General features: G+C 47.5%; 1 protein-coding gene across 1 annotated transcript; it reads left to right on the top strand.

Annotated features, from left to right (window-relative positions):
• Positions 1–6,244: 6,244 nt before the first annotated feature.
• Positions 6,245–8,549, top strand: LOC148111640 (uncharacterized). The gene is made up of 3 exons (XM_087880094.1): positions 6,245–6,423; positions 6,827–6,904; positions 8,202–8,549. The coding sequence occupies exons 1-3, from the start codon at positions 6,372–6,374 to the stop codon at positions 8,522–8,524; spliced, it is 453 nt and encodes a 150-aa protein (XP_087736220.1). The 5' UTR covers positions 6,245–6,371; the 3' UTR covers positions 8,525–8,549.
• Positions 8,550–12,936: the final 4,387 nt, after the last annotated feature.

Raw genomic sequence — 12,936 nt, 5'->3', positions numbered from 1 at the left:
TTGTATGTCACAGTGTCGCAGTAGGCAAAACCACATGTCAAACCCCTTGGTGGGATTCTTCCATCAGCGCTACTGTGGCTCCTCGCAGTCCTTTTGTCATAGCTGCCGTATTCATACCGTTGGTCAATACCGAAGGGGCAAAGGGTGCTCGCTCCGACGCCCTGTGCGTTTACAGTATGGACGCGGGCACCGTGGAGGGACCAAAAGCAACCGCATAGCCGGAAGATTGTTTTGTTTTGAAAAACAAAACGGGGAGGACAGCGTGCTGACAACGGCCTGCCTTTGCTTTCGCCCACAATTCGCGGAGACCGAGAAGCGAAGGGCCAAAGTGCAGAACGGCAGCAAAAGCACCGCTACTCTACGCTCCTCTGAAAGGAACGAGCCGGTTCCGTCGGCCTTCACATGGCCGCCGCCTTCTTCCTTTCCAATCATCTCCAAGAGACATTCCCGACACGACGGACTTCCTGTCTGTTCACCGCGACCCTCCCCCAACGCCTTTGAAAAGGACCTTCCTGCCACGGCCAACTTTCGGTCCATCCTTAGTCATCCGTCCAACTTCCTTGCACAGTGACCTTTTCGGCACGGCGGACTTCCTGTCCGTCACGGTCGCCGACCCCCAGTGCCATCGACAAACGACCGTTCCATCACGGCTGACTTCCTGTCCATCTTTCTTAGTCATCCCCCTACTTCCAAATTCAAACCTTTATTGTCAACACAAAGGATGCGTACAATGAGATCGGATGAGCCTCCCTTAGCGCAGCCCCCCCAAACACAAAATACATCTCAACTCATAAGCGAAAGAAAGAAAAAACCCTAACCAAATAGATCATACTAACAGACACACAATCCTATATACATATATACGCATAACATAACATTATGTTACGTTACAGCACGGAAACGATACTGGTCGCCCTAGTAAATGATCTCTGGCGGGCCAGGGATGGGGGTTGTTCCTCCATCCTGGTCCTTCTTGATCTCTTAGCGGCTTTCGATCCCATCGACCACGGTATCCTGCTGCAGCGGCTCAGGGGGATAGGGATAGGAGGCACTGTTTTACAGCGGTTCTCCTCCTACCTCTCTGGTCGCTTGCAGGCTGTTTGCGCGGGGGGCCAGGGATCCTCCCAGAGGCCCCTCACTTGTGGGGCGCCTCAGGGATCGGTTCTCTCCCCTCTGCTCTTTAACATCTACATGAAACCGCCGGGTAAGATCATTCGTGGTTTTGGGGTGAGGTATCAATATGCTGACGATACCCAGCTTTACATCTCCACCCCCGACCACCCTAGGGATGCCCTTTCCGTGACGTCCCATTGCCCGGAAGCGGTGCGGGTTCGGACGGGGAGGAACAGACTCAACCCTTCCAAGACCGAGCGGCTGTGGATGCCGGCATCCCGGGATCTGGACGTTGCATCTTTAGCGATCGGGGGAGAGACCCTTACTCCCTCCGATAGGGTCCGCAACTTGGGGGTCCTCCTGGATACTTGGCTGTCCCAGGGGGGCCTTCGCACAGGTGCGTCTCGCGCGCCAGTCGCGCCCTTTTCTAGACCGGGATGCCCTCGCCACGGTCACTCACGCCCTCGTTACCTCTAGGTTGGACTACTGTAACACCCTCTACACGGGGCTGCCCTTGGGATGCGTCCGGAGGCTCCAGCTAATCCAGAACGCAGCCGCGCGGGTAATTACGGGGGCTTCTCGATACTCCCGTGTAACACCTCTCCTGCGTGAGCCGCACCGGCTGCCGGTGGCGTTCCGGATTCGTTTCAAGGTGCTGGCGCTTACCTATAAAGCCCTTCACGGTTTAGGCCCGGGGTACTTGCAGGACCATCTCCTGCCGCTCTCCCATCGTCCCGTGCGCTCTCACACAGCGGGCCTCCTCAGGATGCCGTCGGCCAAACAATGTCGGCTGACGGCCCCCAAGATTAGAGCGTTCTCTGTGGGAGCCCGGACCCTCTGGAACGGATCGCCCACCATGCTCAGGACAGCCCCCGACCTCCTTTCCTTCCATTGCGAGCCGAAGACGTGGCTCTTCCGTCAACTCAACCGATCCGTTTGAGTGTACACCATTATAATTTTAAACCGTTTTAATTGGGGTGTTGATTTTAATTTTATTTTGCTGTGATTTGTATCTGAAATTGTCATTTTGTAAGTCGCCTTGAGTCCCTCGGGAGAAAGGCGGCATATAAATCGCAATAATAAATAAATAAAATAAATTATATTACATCAGCGTTGCGCTGACCCTGCAAGTCTACAGTACTAAATAGTTACAGTGTTCTATCGTAGACCGGTAGAAGGAGGTCATCCGTCGTCGTTCCACCTTGTTTTTCCGCAAGATCCTGAGGAAACGGAGTCTCCGTTGAGCCTTTTCGACTACCCGGAGCATATTATTTTTCCAGGCAAGATCTTCACTAAGATGGAGTCCCAGGAATTTGAAAGAGGAGACCCTCTCCACACAGCCTACCACCACGATAAAGTAATATCTCGATAGCTTCAAAGCTATTGCTAAGGGACGGAAAACAGTGCTCTCCTGTAGCCCAAGCAGATATAGCAGCCAGAAAAAAAAACAAAACCCTTTTTAATAGCATTTAAAGATTATTATTCTGTCTCTTTATTATTAAAAGCCTTATTAATATTAATAGAGCAACAGGAGGCCCAGGAGCTACATAACAGGCACAGAAGAAAGAATCCTGCTTCAAAAGCCTTAACCTGAGGTCCAAAGGTCTACAACGGCCTCCACGCTAAGGTTGACAAAAAACAGCGCTATCCTGCGGTCCAAGCAGGGATCGCAGCAACCAAAAGAAAGAAACTTTTTAAATGGAATTTTAGGGTTATTCTTCATTATTAAAACTTTATTAATATCAATGGGCCATCACAGGCCTCCTTAACTCCGGTTAAGGCTTTTGAAGCGGGATTTCTTTTCCAGTTCCTGTGTTGCAGCAAAGGGGCCTCCCGTCGCTTTAATAAATATTAATAAGACGTTAACAATAAAGATACAGGATAATAACCTTAAAATCCCATTAAAAGGGTTTGTTTTTGCGGCCGCGATACCTGTTTTGGCCACACGAGGGCACAGTTTTCCGTCCCATGACTTGAAAATGTTATGGTTAAGGTGCAGAAAATTGTGCCCTCCTGTGGTCAAAGCAGGTATCGCAGCCACAAAAAGAAAGAAACTTTTTCGATGGCATTTTAAGATTGTTCCGTGCCAGCTCCGCAACCCTGGAGAAAACAGTGCCCTCCTGTGGTCCAAGAAGGAATAGCAGGCAGAAAAAAAAAGAAAAAAAAACCCTTTTTAATTGCATTTAAAGATTATTATTCTGTATCTTTATTATTAAAAGCCTTATTAATATTAATAGCGCAAAGGGAGGCCCAGGAGCTACGTAACGGGCAAAAAGAAAGAATCTTGCTTCAAAAGCCTTCACCTGTGGTCAAAAGGTCTACAACGGCCTCCACGCTAACGTTGACGGAAAACAGCGCCATCGTGCGGTCCAAGCAGGGATCGCAGCAACCAAAAGAAAGAAACTTTTTAAATGGAGTTTTAGGGTTGTTATGCTATTCCTTCTTGGACCACAGGAGGGCACTGTTTTGTCCAGGGTTGCGGAGCTGGCACAGAAGAATCTTAAAATGCCATCGAAAAGGTTTATTTCTTTTTGCAGCCACAGTACCTCTTTTGGCCACACGAGGGCACAGTTTTCCGTCCCATGACTTGAAAATGTTATGGCTAACATGCAGAAAATTGTGCCCTCCTGTGGTCAAAGCAGGTATCAAAGAGAAAGAAACCTTTTCGATGGCATTTTAAGATTCTTCTGTGCCAGCTCCGCAACCCTGGAGAAAACAGTGCCCTCCTGTGGTCCAAGAAGGAATAGCAGGCAGAAAAAGCACGGTCGCCGATTTTTTCCGTACTGGCGCTTCTCGGAGCGACCTTCCCAGCGTCAGCGCAACTTTCCGTCCGTCTCCTGTGCAACCCCCATCGCCGTTGGTAAAAAACGACCTTTCAACTTTCATTTTTCATTTTTACTTTTTAAGGGCTGCTCCGGGTAAACGTTTACCTTTACTCCAACCTTTCTTCTCCCCTTCTGTTCCTTCCTCTCTCTCCTCCTACTTCCTTCGTTCTTCCTAAGGGTCCAAGCAGGGATCGCAGCAACCCAAAGAAAGAAACTTTTTAAATGGAGTTTTAGCGTTGTTATTCTTTATTATTAAAACTTTATTAATATCCATAGGCCATCACAGGCCTCCTTAACTCCGGTTAAGGCTTTTGAAGCGGGATTTCTTTTCCAGTTCCTGTGTTGCAGCAAAGGGGCCTCCCGTCGCTTTAATAAATATTAATAAGACGTTAATAATAAAGGTACAGGATAATAACCTTAAAATCCCATTAAAAGGGTTTCTTTTTGCAGCCACAGTACCCGTTTTGGCCACACGAGGGCACAGTTTTCCGTCCCATGAGTTTAAAGTGATCGCTAAGGTGCAGAAAATTGTGCCCTCCTGTGGTCAAAATAGGTATCGCAGCCCGAAAAAGAAAGAAACTTTTTAAATGGAGTTTTAGGGTTGTTATGCTATTCCTTCTTGGACCACAGGAGGGCACTGTTTTGTCCAGGGTTGCGGAACGGGCACCGAAGAATCTTAAAATGGCATCGAAAAGGTTTATTTGTTTTTGCGGCCGCGATACCTGTTTTGGCCACACGAGGGCACAGTTTTCCGTCCCGTGACTTGAAAATGTTATGGTTAAGGTGCAGAAAATTGTGCCCTCCTGTGGTCAAAGCAGGTATCGCAGCCACAAAAAGAAAGAAACCTTTTCGACGGCATTTTAAGATTCTTCTGTGCCAGGTCCGCAACCCTGGAGAAAACAGTGCCCTCCTGTGGTCCAAGAAGGAATAGCAGGCAGAAAAAGCACGGTCGCCGACTTTTTCTGTACCAGCGCTTCTCGGAGCGACCTTCCCAGCGTCAGCGCAACTTTCCGTCCGTCTCCTGTGCAACCCCCATCGCCGTTGGTAAAAAACGACCTTTTAACTTTCATTTTTCATTTTTACTTTTTCAGGGCTGCTCTTTTACCCTTTACCTTTATTCCAATCTTTCTTCTCCCCTTCTCTTCCTTCCTCTCCTCCTACTTCCTTCGTTCTTCCTTTGTTCTTCCTCTCCTTCTCTTTCCTACTTCCCCTTCCCTTCCCCCACTCCTCTACTCCTCTTCCCCCTCCCTTTTCTTCCTCTCCTTTCCCCTTTCTTCTTTCTCCTGTTCTCTCCTGTCCTCTGTTCTCCCTTCCCCTCTCTCCTGTCGTTTCCCTTTCCAGTTCAATCTTTTAGGGTTTAGGGTTTAGGGTTTAGGGTTTAGGGTTAGGGTTTCATTTCGTCTCGTTTCCTGACTTCCGGTGGGACTGGAATCAGTTGGCCAACATGTGCATGCACGCTGGAGTTGAGCTTAATGTAAATGAAGCGGGCTCTGATAGATGACCACTGGATAACTTTCTATTCACTCGATTCTAAAAAGCAATGCATCCGGTTGGAAAAAGTACAACTCAGCCAAAATTTTGGTTCCTCTAGGAGGCCTCTAAGTTGTCAGAAGAAAGGAACATTCTAATGACATACAGCTTAAAGGTTGGTTAGGTCACGGGGATCCACATGAGTTAAAAGTTGTCTATCAGAAGATGATTTGAGTCTATGCTTCAGTAATCTACAAAAAGAATTATAACTGTTTTGCAAAGAAACTCAGTAATTAGGAAATGTCAATTAAAAATGACAAATGTATATGACCATATGAATTGCTGAGTTAACAGAATCCTTTGTCTAGAAGGGTATAAAACCATTGTACCTAATTTCTGTCTTTGTTCAACGCTTCACGTACAGAGCTTTGAACCTATTGCGCAATATACAAATTGTCTCTGATTAATCCAAAAGTTGTGTTTGTCTTATTAAATCCACAACAAGCTAGGGCAACACTCGCGTGCCCACCAATATGGCTCCGCATGCCACAGGTTCATCATCACGGGACTAGAGCTTCCCATCTCCTCCCAAGGGAAGGGAAAGGAGGCACGGGGCAGGCAAGCCTGCAGGCTCCGGCACCCGTTCTCAGGACCTTTAGTTATCGCTTAGAGCTCTTCGCAGGTAACCCCGGCCTGCATTTTATGGAAAGAAGCTGGGGAGGGGAGCTTTTGTGCAGGGCCGTTGACACCATTGGGTGATGCAAAAAATCAAAATCCAAGGGAAACCATTAGAATGTTGTTGTTGTTGTGTGTGCGCTTATCTACATATACCCAGCTAGTTTAGAGACATAATACCATACAACTTTTGGCAATAAAGTTTCAGCCAATAGAAACTTCTGGCTCAACGATTCCAACACTTTAGGAAGTCTTTGACCGAGGAGCATTCGGGCGAATGCTCAACGGATGGAGAATGGAGCCGGAAGCCCTGCCGTGTTGCAGTTTGAAGCACCCGTGGGTGTGTGCAGAGATTAATCCACTCCGTCGGGAGAAAGAGCGCCTGTTTGGTGGATAGGAGAGTCTCGGGGCCTCTTGGTAGAGGTAGGCCGGTCGTGTTGCTTTTTGGAAGCAGTCTGACTCTTGTTAAGAACGACTGCAGTTTTTTGCAATCAAGTTGTCACACTTTAAAAAGAAATCATAAGTGCAAATTTTATATCCCGAATTGGAAACACACATCTTATTATTAGTCACTTTAATAGGGAGATTATCAAGAAAAATATATTCAGTAAAAATACCATACACGTGTGAAATGTATGTTAGTCTATTTAAGACTAAGGATGAGAGCAGGTCCCGAGGGATAAAGCCAGGGAGGCGTTTCCACACGCCCCGATCAGCTCTCTCCTCTTTCTCTCCTCTCGCAGACCCCTACGACCAAGCAACGATTGCCAAGGAGGAGGTGAAAGAAGAGGAGCCCCAGCCCTTTCAGAAGATCGGTCCAAGTACGATTGACCGAGTTTGCAACTTAAGTCATTCACTAGCTTTCAGCGTTTCAGAGCTGAGGTTTCAGGCCCAAGCCAGGGATGGAGCGTTTCTGGCAAAGGCAGGAAGCTCTCACTAGTCCAACAGAAAGAGCACATTCTTTGCCCGTGCGGGACCCGGACTCCATTCCTCTGGGCACGGCTGGTGACACGTCGGAAAATCTTCCTCGGATGTATCTTTCACCGGGGTTTGTTTAAGGAGCACTGATAGCAACCGCTAGGTTTTCCAAGGCGTAGCAGGCAGAATAACTCCCAGGATGCCCGAAAGCCGCTCGGTATCAGGTCTGCTCGTCGGTCCATCTGTCCCACGACTATCGGCACGGACCGGCTGCAGGGCTCTGAACATCCGTTCAAGCAGAGGGGTTTTTCCCAGCCCTTCCCTGGAAACGCAGGGGTGAACCTGGACCTTTTGCACGCAAAGCAACAGCTCGAACTCGGACTGCGGCCATCCGTCAGGAGACAAGCAACCTGCTTGCAAATAGCACTCCTAAGTAAACCAAAAAATTAATCTTCCACGTTTGACATAGAGAAGAAACAAACACGGTTGAGTCGGGGAATTATAAAATTATTCTTGCTTAACGTTACATACTTTTAAAAGCATCTGGTTAAAACAATCCAATTTGGCCAAAGTATTTAGATGTAAATACTTTATTGCAAAGAGAAGGAATTAAGCGCACGTTATTTATAATTTATAATTTATAATTATATTCAGACCTAGGAAAAACATTCCACTTGCATTTCTCATGACTTAATTTTAGAATTCACAAAGAGCTCTTCATTAAAGGGGAAGATATCGTCTAAGTATTGTCCTCTGGGATAAAAAAAAGTACGTTACCATGTTTTCTTCGGGAATAGGGTGAAATTGAGGGTGGGGAGCGATATTAAAACTAGAAATCGATCACGATCTGAGATGATACCCCTCGTAAGCGCTGATGAGAGCGCAACTTGGCCTTTGCTGTCTGCGACGGTTTATACAGCCCACTCCCAAACGCTACTTCTGCAAAAGGAAGTCTAGCCTCTGTAGCAGCCGTGTCTTTTCAGCCTCTCTCCAGGAAAGAGAGCTGGGGCAAAACAGAGGAAACAGTTAACACGAAGGTGGGCGCCCAGGGCCCCCTCGGTCAAGAAAACTTGGAACTCATCTCACGAGGTCACGTGGGAAACGTCTAGCCTGCTACGCTCTGAATTGAGATCCACGTTTGGGTCAAGGGTTTTTGGGAAAATCTTTTCTCCTTCCGAAAATTGTTTTCTTACTTTGTAGAAACAGGCAACTATACCTGTGAATTCTGTGGCAAGCAGTACAAGTACTCCACGCCATCCCAGGAAGACGTGGCCCTTCACGCACCAATCCGTGCGTATCCAGCTGTGACACAGCAACCGGGGAGACCCCGGGATCCAGGATCTTTCAAGGCAGAGGCGAATCGCACCTCTAAAGCGATCACGAGGGACAGACCAGTACCGGCATATCTCCCTGATAGCTGTCCTTTGGGGATATACTTTGAGAGAAGGAGTTGTTCCTATTTCAGTGCAAATAGTCAGGCCAGATTGCCTATCATTGTTAATACTATATTAAACCGTAAATAAAATTATACCTGTATTTTGCAGTTTACAGATTTTTGTCAATGTAGATTTTTCAGCTGGACCCATCACCTGCTTACGGCTTATATAAGATACCGTAGCTGTTTCTTCTCAGTAAATTGAAATATTCAAAAGCGCGGGAACCCCATTCGCTTACCGGTTGCAGCCATCCACTTCCAAGGACCGGCCCCTCGGTCCCATTCTCCTCCCTGCACCCGTCCCTAGTCAGAGGGACCGCCTCCATCCTCCACCACCTCTTCCGCTAGGCCCCCCGGGCTCCTTTGCCCTCCGAATCTCCAGCGGCAGTCTTGACCCTCTTACTCAGTTAAAGCCTGCTCTGATTTTGCTTTCCATCGGACCGGTTGAAAGCCCAAGAAGTAGGACAGGAAAGCCTCCTTCAGCTCAAGCATCTAGCCCTCATCGCCCCAGGCAGCACGTAGCCTCATGACAAACAGTCCCCTCCATCGTCCCCCCTTTCAGTGCATTGAGGTCGGTGGCCATCACCTGGTCCCCACGGAAGCAGATTCTGTACGTTAACGCTAATTTCTTGAGGAAAGACTTTCTTTGGCCTGTCCTGATCCGTTAGGACTGCTGTTTTGAGGGGGAGAACGGCATCCTCCCCTTCACGTCTGCACCTCAGCACGTGGCTCTTTTTCTAAAATGAATAGCCCCAGTCTTGTAATCTGGGGGTTTTGTGGGCAAGTGCTGTTGCAGAGGCTTCGTAGGGAAATCGGTAGTGTCAAATTCAACACATCCTTCTGTCTTCTTACGCTGCGGAGAAGATTGCCTGTAGCCTGCCACAGTCTCCCTGATAAGACAGTCGTCTTATCAGGGAGACGAACGGCATATACTGAAATTTTTGGAGTATAAGATGCTCTGGACTATAAGATGCACCTCCCTTTTTTGGTGAGGAAAACAAGAAAAAGAAATCTGCCTCTTCCTGTCAGCAATTTTGCCTCGTTACAGCAAAATAGCCTGCTTTACTTTCATTTTCATTTTCAACATAGCTTGAGTAGCACAAAAAAAAAATTGTTCCCAGCCATTTACCTCTTTGCAGCAAGCAGCAGAGGCCAGGCAAAACAGCTGAGAGTCGGGCTGCGGATCCAATCAACTTGTGCTAATTAGGCTGTGCTGAAGCTGAAATGGGCTGTTTCTTGTTGCTTGCTGCAAGGAGGTAAATCGCTGGGAGGCAGAGGTCAAAGGTCAAAGGTCAAAGGTTAAAGGTCAGGGGGTGTCAAAGGTCAGGGTTAGGGTTAGGGTTAGGGTTCTCCTCACAGCCTACCACCACGATAAAGTAATATCTCGATACCTTCAAAGCTATCGCTAAGGGACAGAAAACAGTGCCCTCCTGTGGCCCAAGCAGATATAGCAGCCAGAAAAAAAAGAAAAAAACCCTTTTTAACGATTATTATTCTGTCTCTTTATTATTAAAAGCTTTATTAATATTAATAGAGCAACGGGAGGCCCAGGAGCTACATAACGGACACAAAAGAAAGAATCCTGCTTCAAAAGCCTTAACCTGAGGTCCAAAGGTCTACAACGGCCTCCACGCTAAGGTTGACGAAAAACAGCGCTATCCTGCGGTCCAAGCAGGGATCGCAGCAACCAAAAGAAAGAAACTTTTTAAATGGAATTTTAGGGTTGTTATTTTTTATTATTAAAACTTTATTAATATCAATGGGCCATCACAGGCCTCCTTAACTCCGGTTAAGGCTTTTGAAGCGGGATTTCTTTTCCAGTTCCCGTGTTGCAGCAAAGGGGCCTCCCGTCGCTTTAATAAATATTAATAAGACGTTAATAATAAAGGTACAGGATAATAACCTTAAAATCCCATTAAAAGGGTTTCTTTTTGCAGCCACAGTACCCGTTTGGCCACACGAGGGCACAGTTTTCCGTCCCATGACTTGAAAATGTTATGGTTAAGGTGCAGAAAATTGTGCCCTCCTGTGGTCAAAGCAGGTATCGCAGCCCCAAAAAGAAAGAAACCTTTTCGATGGCATTTTAAGATTCTTCCGTGCCAGCTCCGCAACCCTGGAGAAAACAGTGCCCTCCTGTGGTCCAAGAAGGAATAGCAGGCAGAAAAAGCACGGTCGCCGATTTTTTCCGTACCAGCGCTTCTCGGAGCGACCTTCCCAGCGTCAGCGCAACTTTCCGTCCGTCTCCTGTGCAACCCCCATCGCCGTTGGTAAAAAACGACCTTTTAACTTTCATTTTTCATTTTTACTTTTTAAGGGCTGCTCCGGGTAAACGTTTACCTTTACTCCAACCTTTCTTCTCCCCTTCTGTTCCTTCCTCTCTCTCCTCCTACTTCCTTCGTTCTTCCTAAGGGTCCAAGCAGGGATCGCAGCAACCCAAAGAAAGAAACTTTTTAAATGGAGTTTTAGCGTTGTTATTCTTTATTATTAAAACTTTATTAATATGAATAGGCCATCACAGGCCTCCTTAACTCCGGTTAAGGCTTTTGAAGCGAGATTTCTTTTCCAGTTCCCGTGTTGCAGCAAAGGGGCCTCCCGTCGCTTTAATAAATATTAATAAGTCGTTAACAATAAAGGTACAGGATAATAACCTTAAAATCCCATTAAAAGGGTTTCTTTTTGCAGCCACAGTACCCGTTTTGGCCACACGAGGGCACAGTTTTCGGTGCCATGACTTCAAAGTGATCGCTAAGGTGCAGAAAATTGTGCCCTCCTGTGGTCAAAATAGGTATCGCAGCCCGAAAAAGAAAGATACTTTTTAAACGGAGTTTTAGGGTTGTTATGCTATTCCTTGTTGGACCACAGGAGGGCACTGTTTTTTCCAGGGTTGCGGAACGGGCACCGAAGAATCTTAAAATGGCATCGAAAAGGTTTATTTGTTTTTGCGGCCGCGATACCTGTTTTGGCCACACGAGGGTACAGTTTTCCGTCCCGTGACGTCAAAGTGATCGCTAAGGTGCAGAAAATTGTGCCCTCCTGTGGTCACAGCAGGTATCGCAGCCCGAAAAAGAAAGAAACCTTTTCGATGGCATTTTAAGAGTTTTCTGTGGCCGTTCCGCAACCCTGGAGAAAACAGTGCCCTCCTGTGGTCCAAGAAGGAATAGCAGGCAGAAAAAAAAACGAACCCCCCCTCTTTTTAATAGCATGTTGTTTTAGGGTTAGGGTTAGGGTTAGGGTTAGGGTTAGGGTTAGGGTTAGGGTTAGGGTTAGGGTTAGGGTTAGGGTTAGGGTTAGGGTTAGGGTTAGGGTTAGGGTTAGGGTTAGGGTTAGGGTTAGGGTTAGGGTTAGGGTTAGGGTTAGGGTTAGGGTTAGGGTTAGGGTTAGGGTTAGGGTTAGGGTTAGGGTTAGGGTTAGGGTTAGGGTTAGGGTTAGGGTTAGGGTTAGGGTTAGGGTTAGGGTTAGGGTTAGGGTTAGGGTTAGGGTTAGGGTTAGGGTTAGGGTTAGGGTTAGGGTTAGGGTTAGGGTTAGGGTTAGGGTTAGGGTTAGGGTTAGGGTTAGGGTTAGGGTTAGGGTTAGGGTTAGGGTTAGGGTTAGGGTTAGGGTTAGGGTTAGGGTTAGGGTTAGGGTTAGGGTTAGGGTTAGGGTTAGGGTTAGGGTTAGGGTTAGGGTTAGGGTTAGGGTTAGGGTTAGGGTTAGGGTTAGGGTTAGGGTTAGGGTTAGGGTTAGGGTTAGGGTTAGGGTTAGGGTTAGGGTTAGGGTTAGGGTTAGGGTTAGGGTTAGGGTTAGGGTTAGGGTTAGGGTTAGGGTTAGGGTTAGGGTTAGGGTTAGGGTTAGGGTTAGGGTTAGGGTTAGGGTTAGGGTTAGGGTTAGGGTTAGGGTTAGGGTTAGGGTTAGGGTTAGGGTTAGGGTTAGGGTTAGGGTTAGGGTTAGGGTTAGGGTTAGGGTTAGGGTTAGGGTTAGGGTTAGGGTTAGGGTTAGGGTTAGGGTTAGGGTTAGGGTTAGGGTTAGGGTTAGGGTTAGGGTTAGGGTTAGGGTTAGGGTTAGGGTTAGGGTTAGGGTTAGGGTTAGGGTTAGGGTTAGGGTTAGGGTTTAGGGTTAGGGTTAGGGTTAGGGTTAGGGTTAGGGGTTAGGGTTAGGGTTAGGGTTAGGGTTAGGGTTAGGGTTAGGGTTAGGGTTAGGGTTAGGGTTAGGGTTAGGGTTAGGGTTAGGGTTAGGGTTAGGGTTAGGGTTAGGGTTAGGGTTAGGGTTAGGGTTAGGGTTAGGGTTAGGGTTAGGGTTAGGGTTAGGGTTAGGGTTAGGGTTAGGGTTAGGGTTAGGGTTAGGGTTAGGGTTAGGGTTAGGGTTAGGGTTAGGGTTTAGGGTTAGGGTTAGGGTTAGGGTTAGGGTTAGGGTTAGGGTTAGGGTTAGGGTTAGGTTAGGGTTGTTAGGGTTAGGGTTAGGGTTAGGGTTAGGGTTAGGGTTAGGGTTAGGGTTAGGGTGGGTTAGGGTTAGGGTTAGGGTTGG

This window comes from Pantherophis guttatus, chromosome 17, assembly GCF_059756535.1.
Source record: "Pantherophis guttatus breed Tessera chromosome 17, ASM5975653v1, whole genome shotgun sequence".
NCBI classification, from domain to species: domain Eukaryota; kingdom Metazoa; phylum Chordata; class Lepidosauria; order Squamata; family Colubridae; genus Pantherophis; species Pantherophis guttatus.
This window is presented reverse-complemented; position numbering and strand designations above follow the sequence as displayed.

Excerpts from the sequence above, each read along its gene's own strand:
- LOC148111640 (XM_087880094.1), top strand. The coding sequence starts at position 6,372 with ATGGAGAATGGAGCCGGAAGCCCTGCCGTGTTGCAGTTTGAAGCACCC. Across the intron at positions 6,424-6,826 it reads GCAGTTTGAAGCACCCGTGG|ACCCCTACGACCAAGCAACG; the intron begins GTGTGTGCAGAG and ends CTCCTCTCGCAG. Across the intron at positions 6,905-8,201 it reads CTTTCAGAAGATCGGTCCAA|AAACAGGCAACTATACCTGT; the intron begins GTACGATTGACC and ends CTTACTTTGTAG.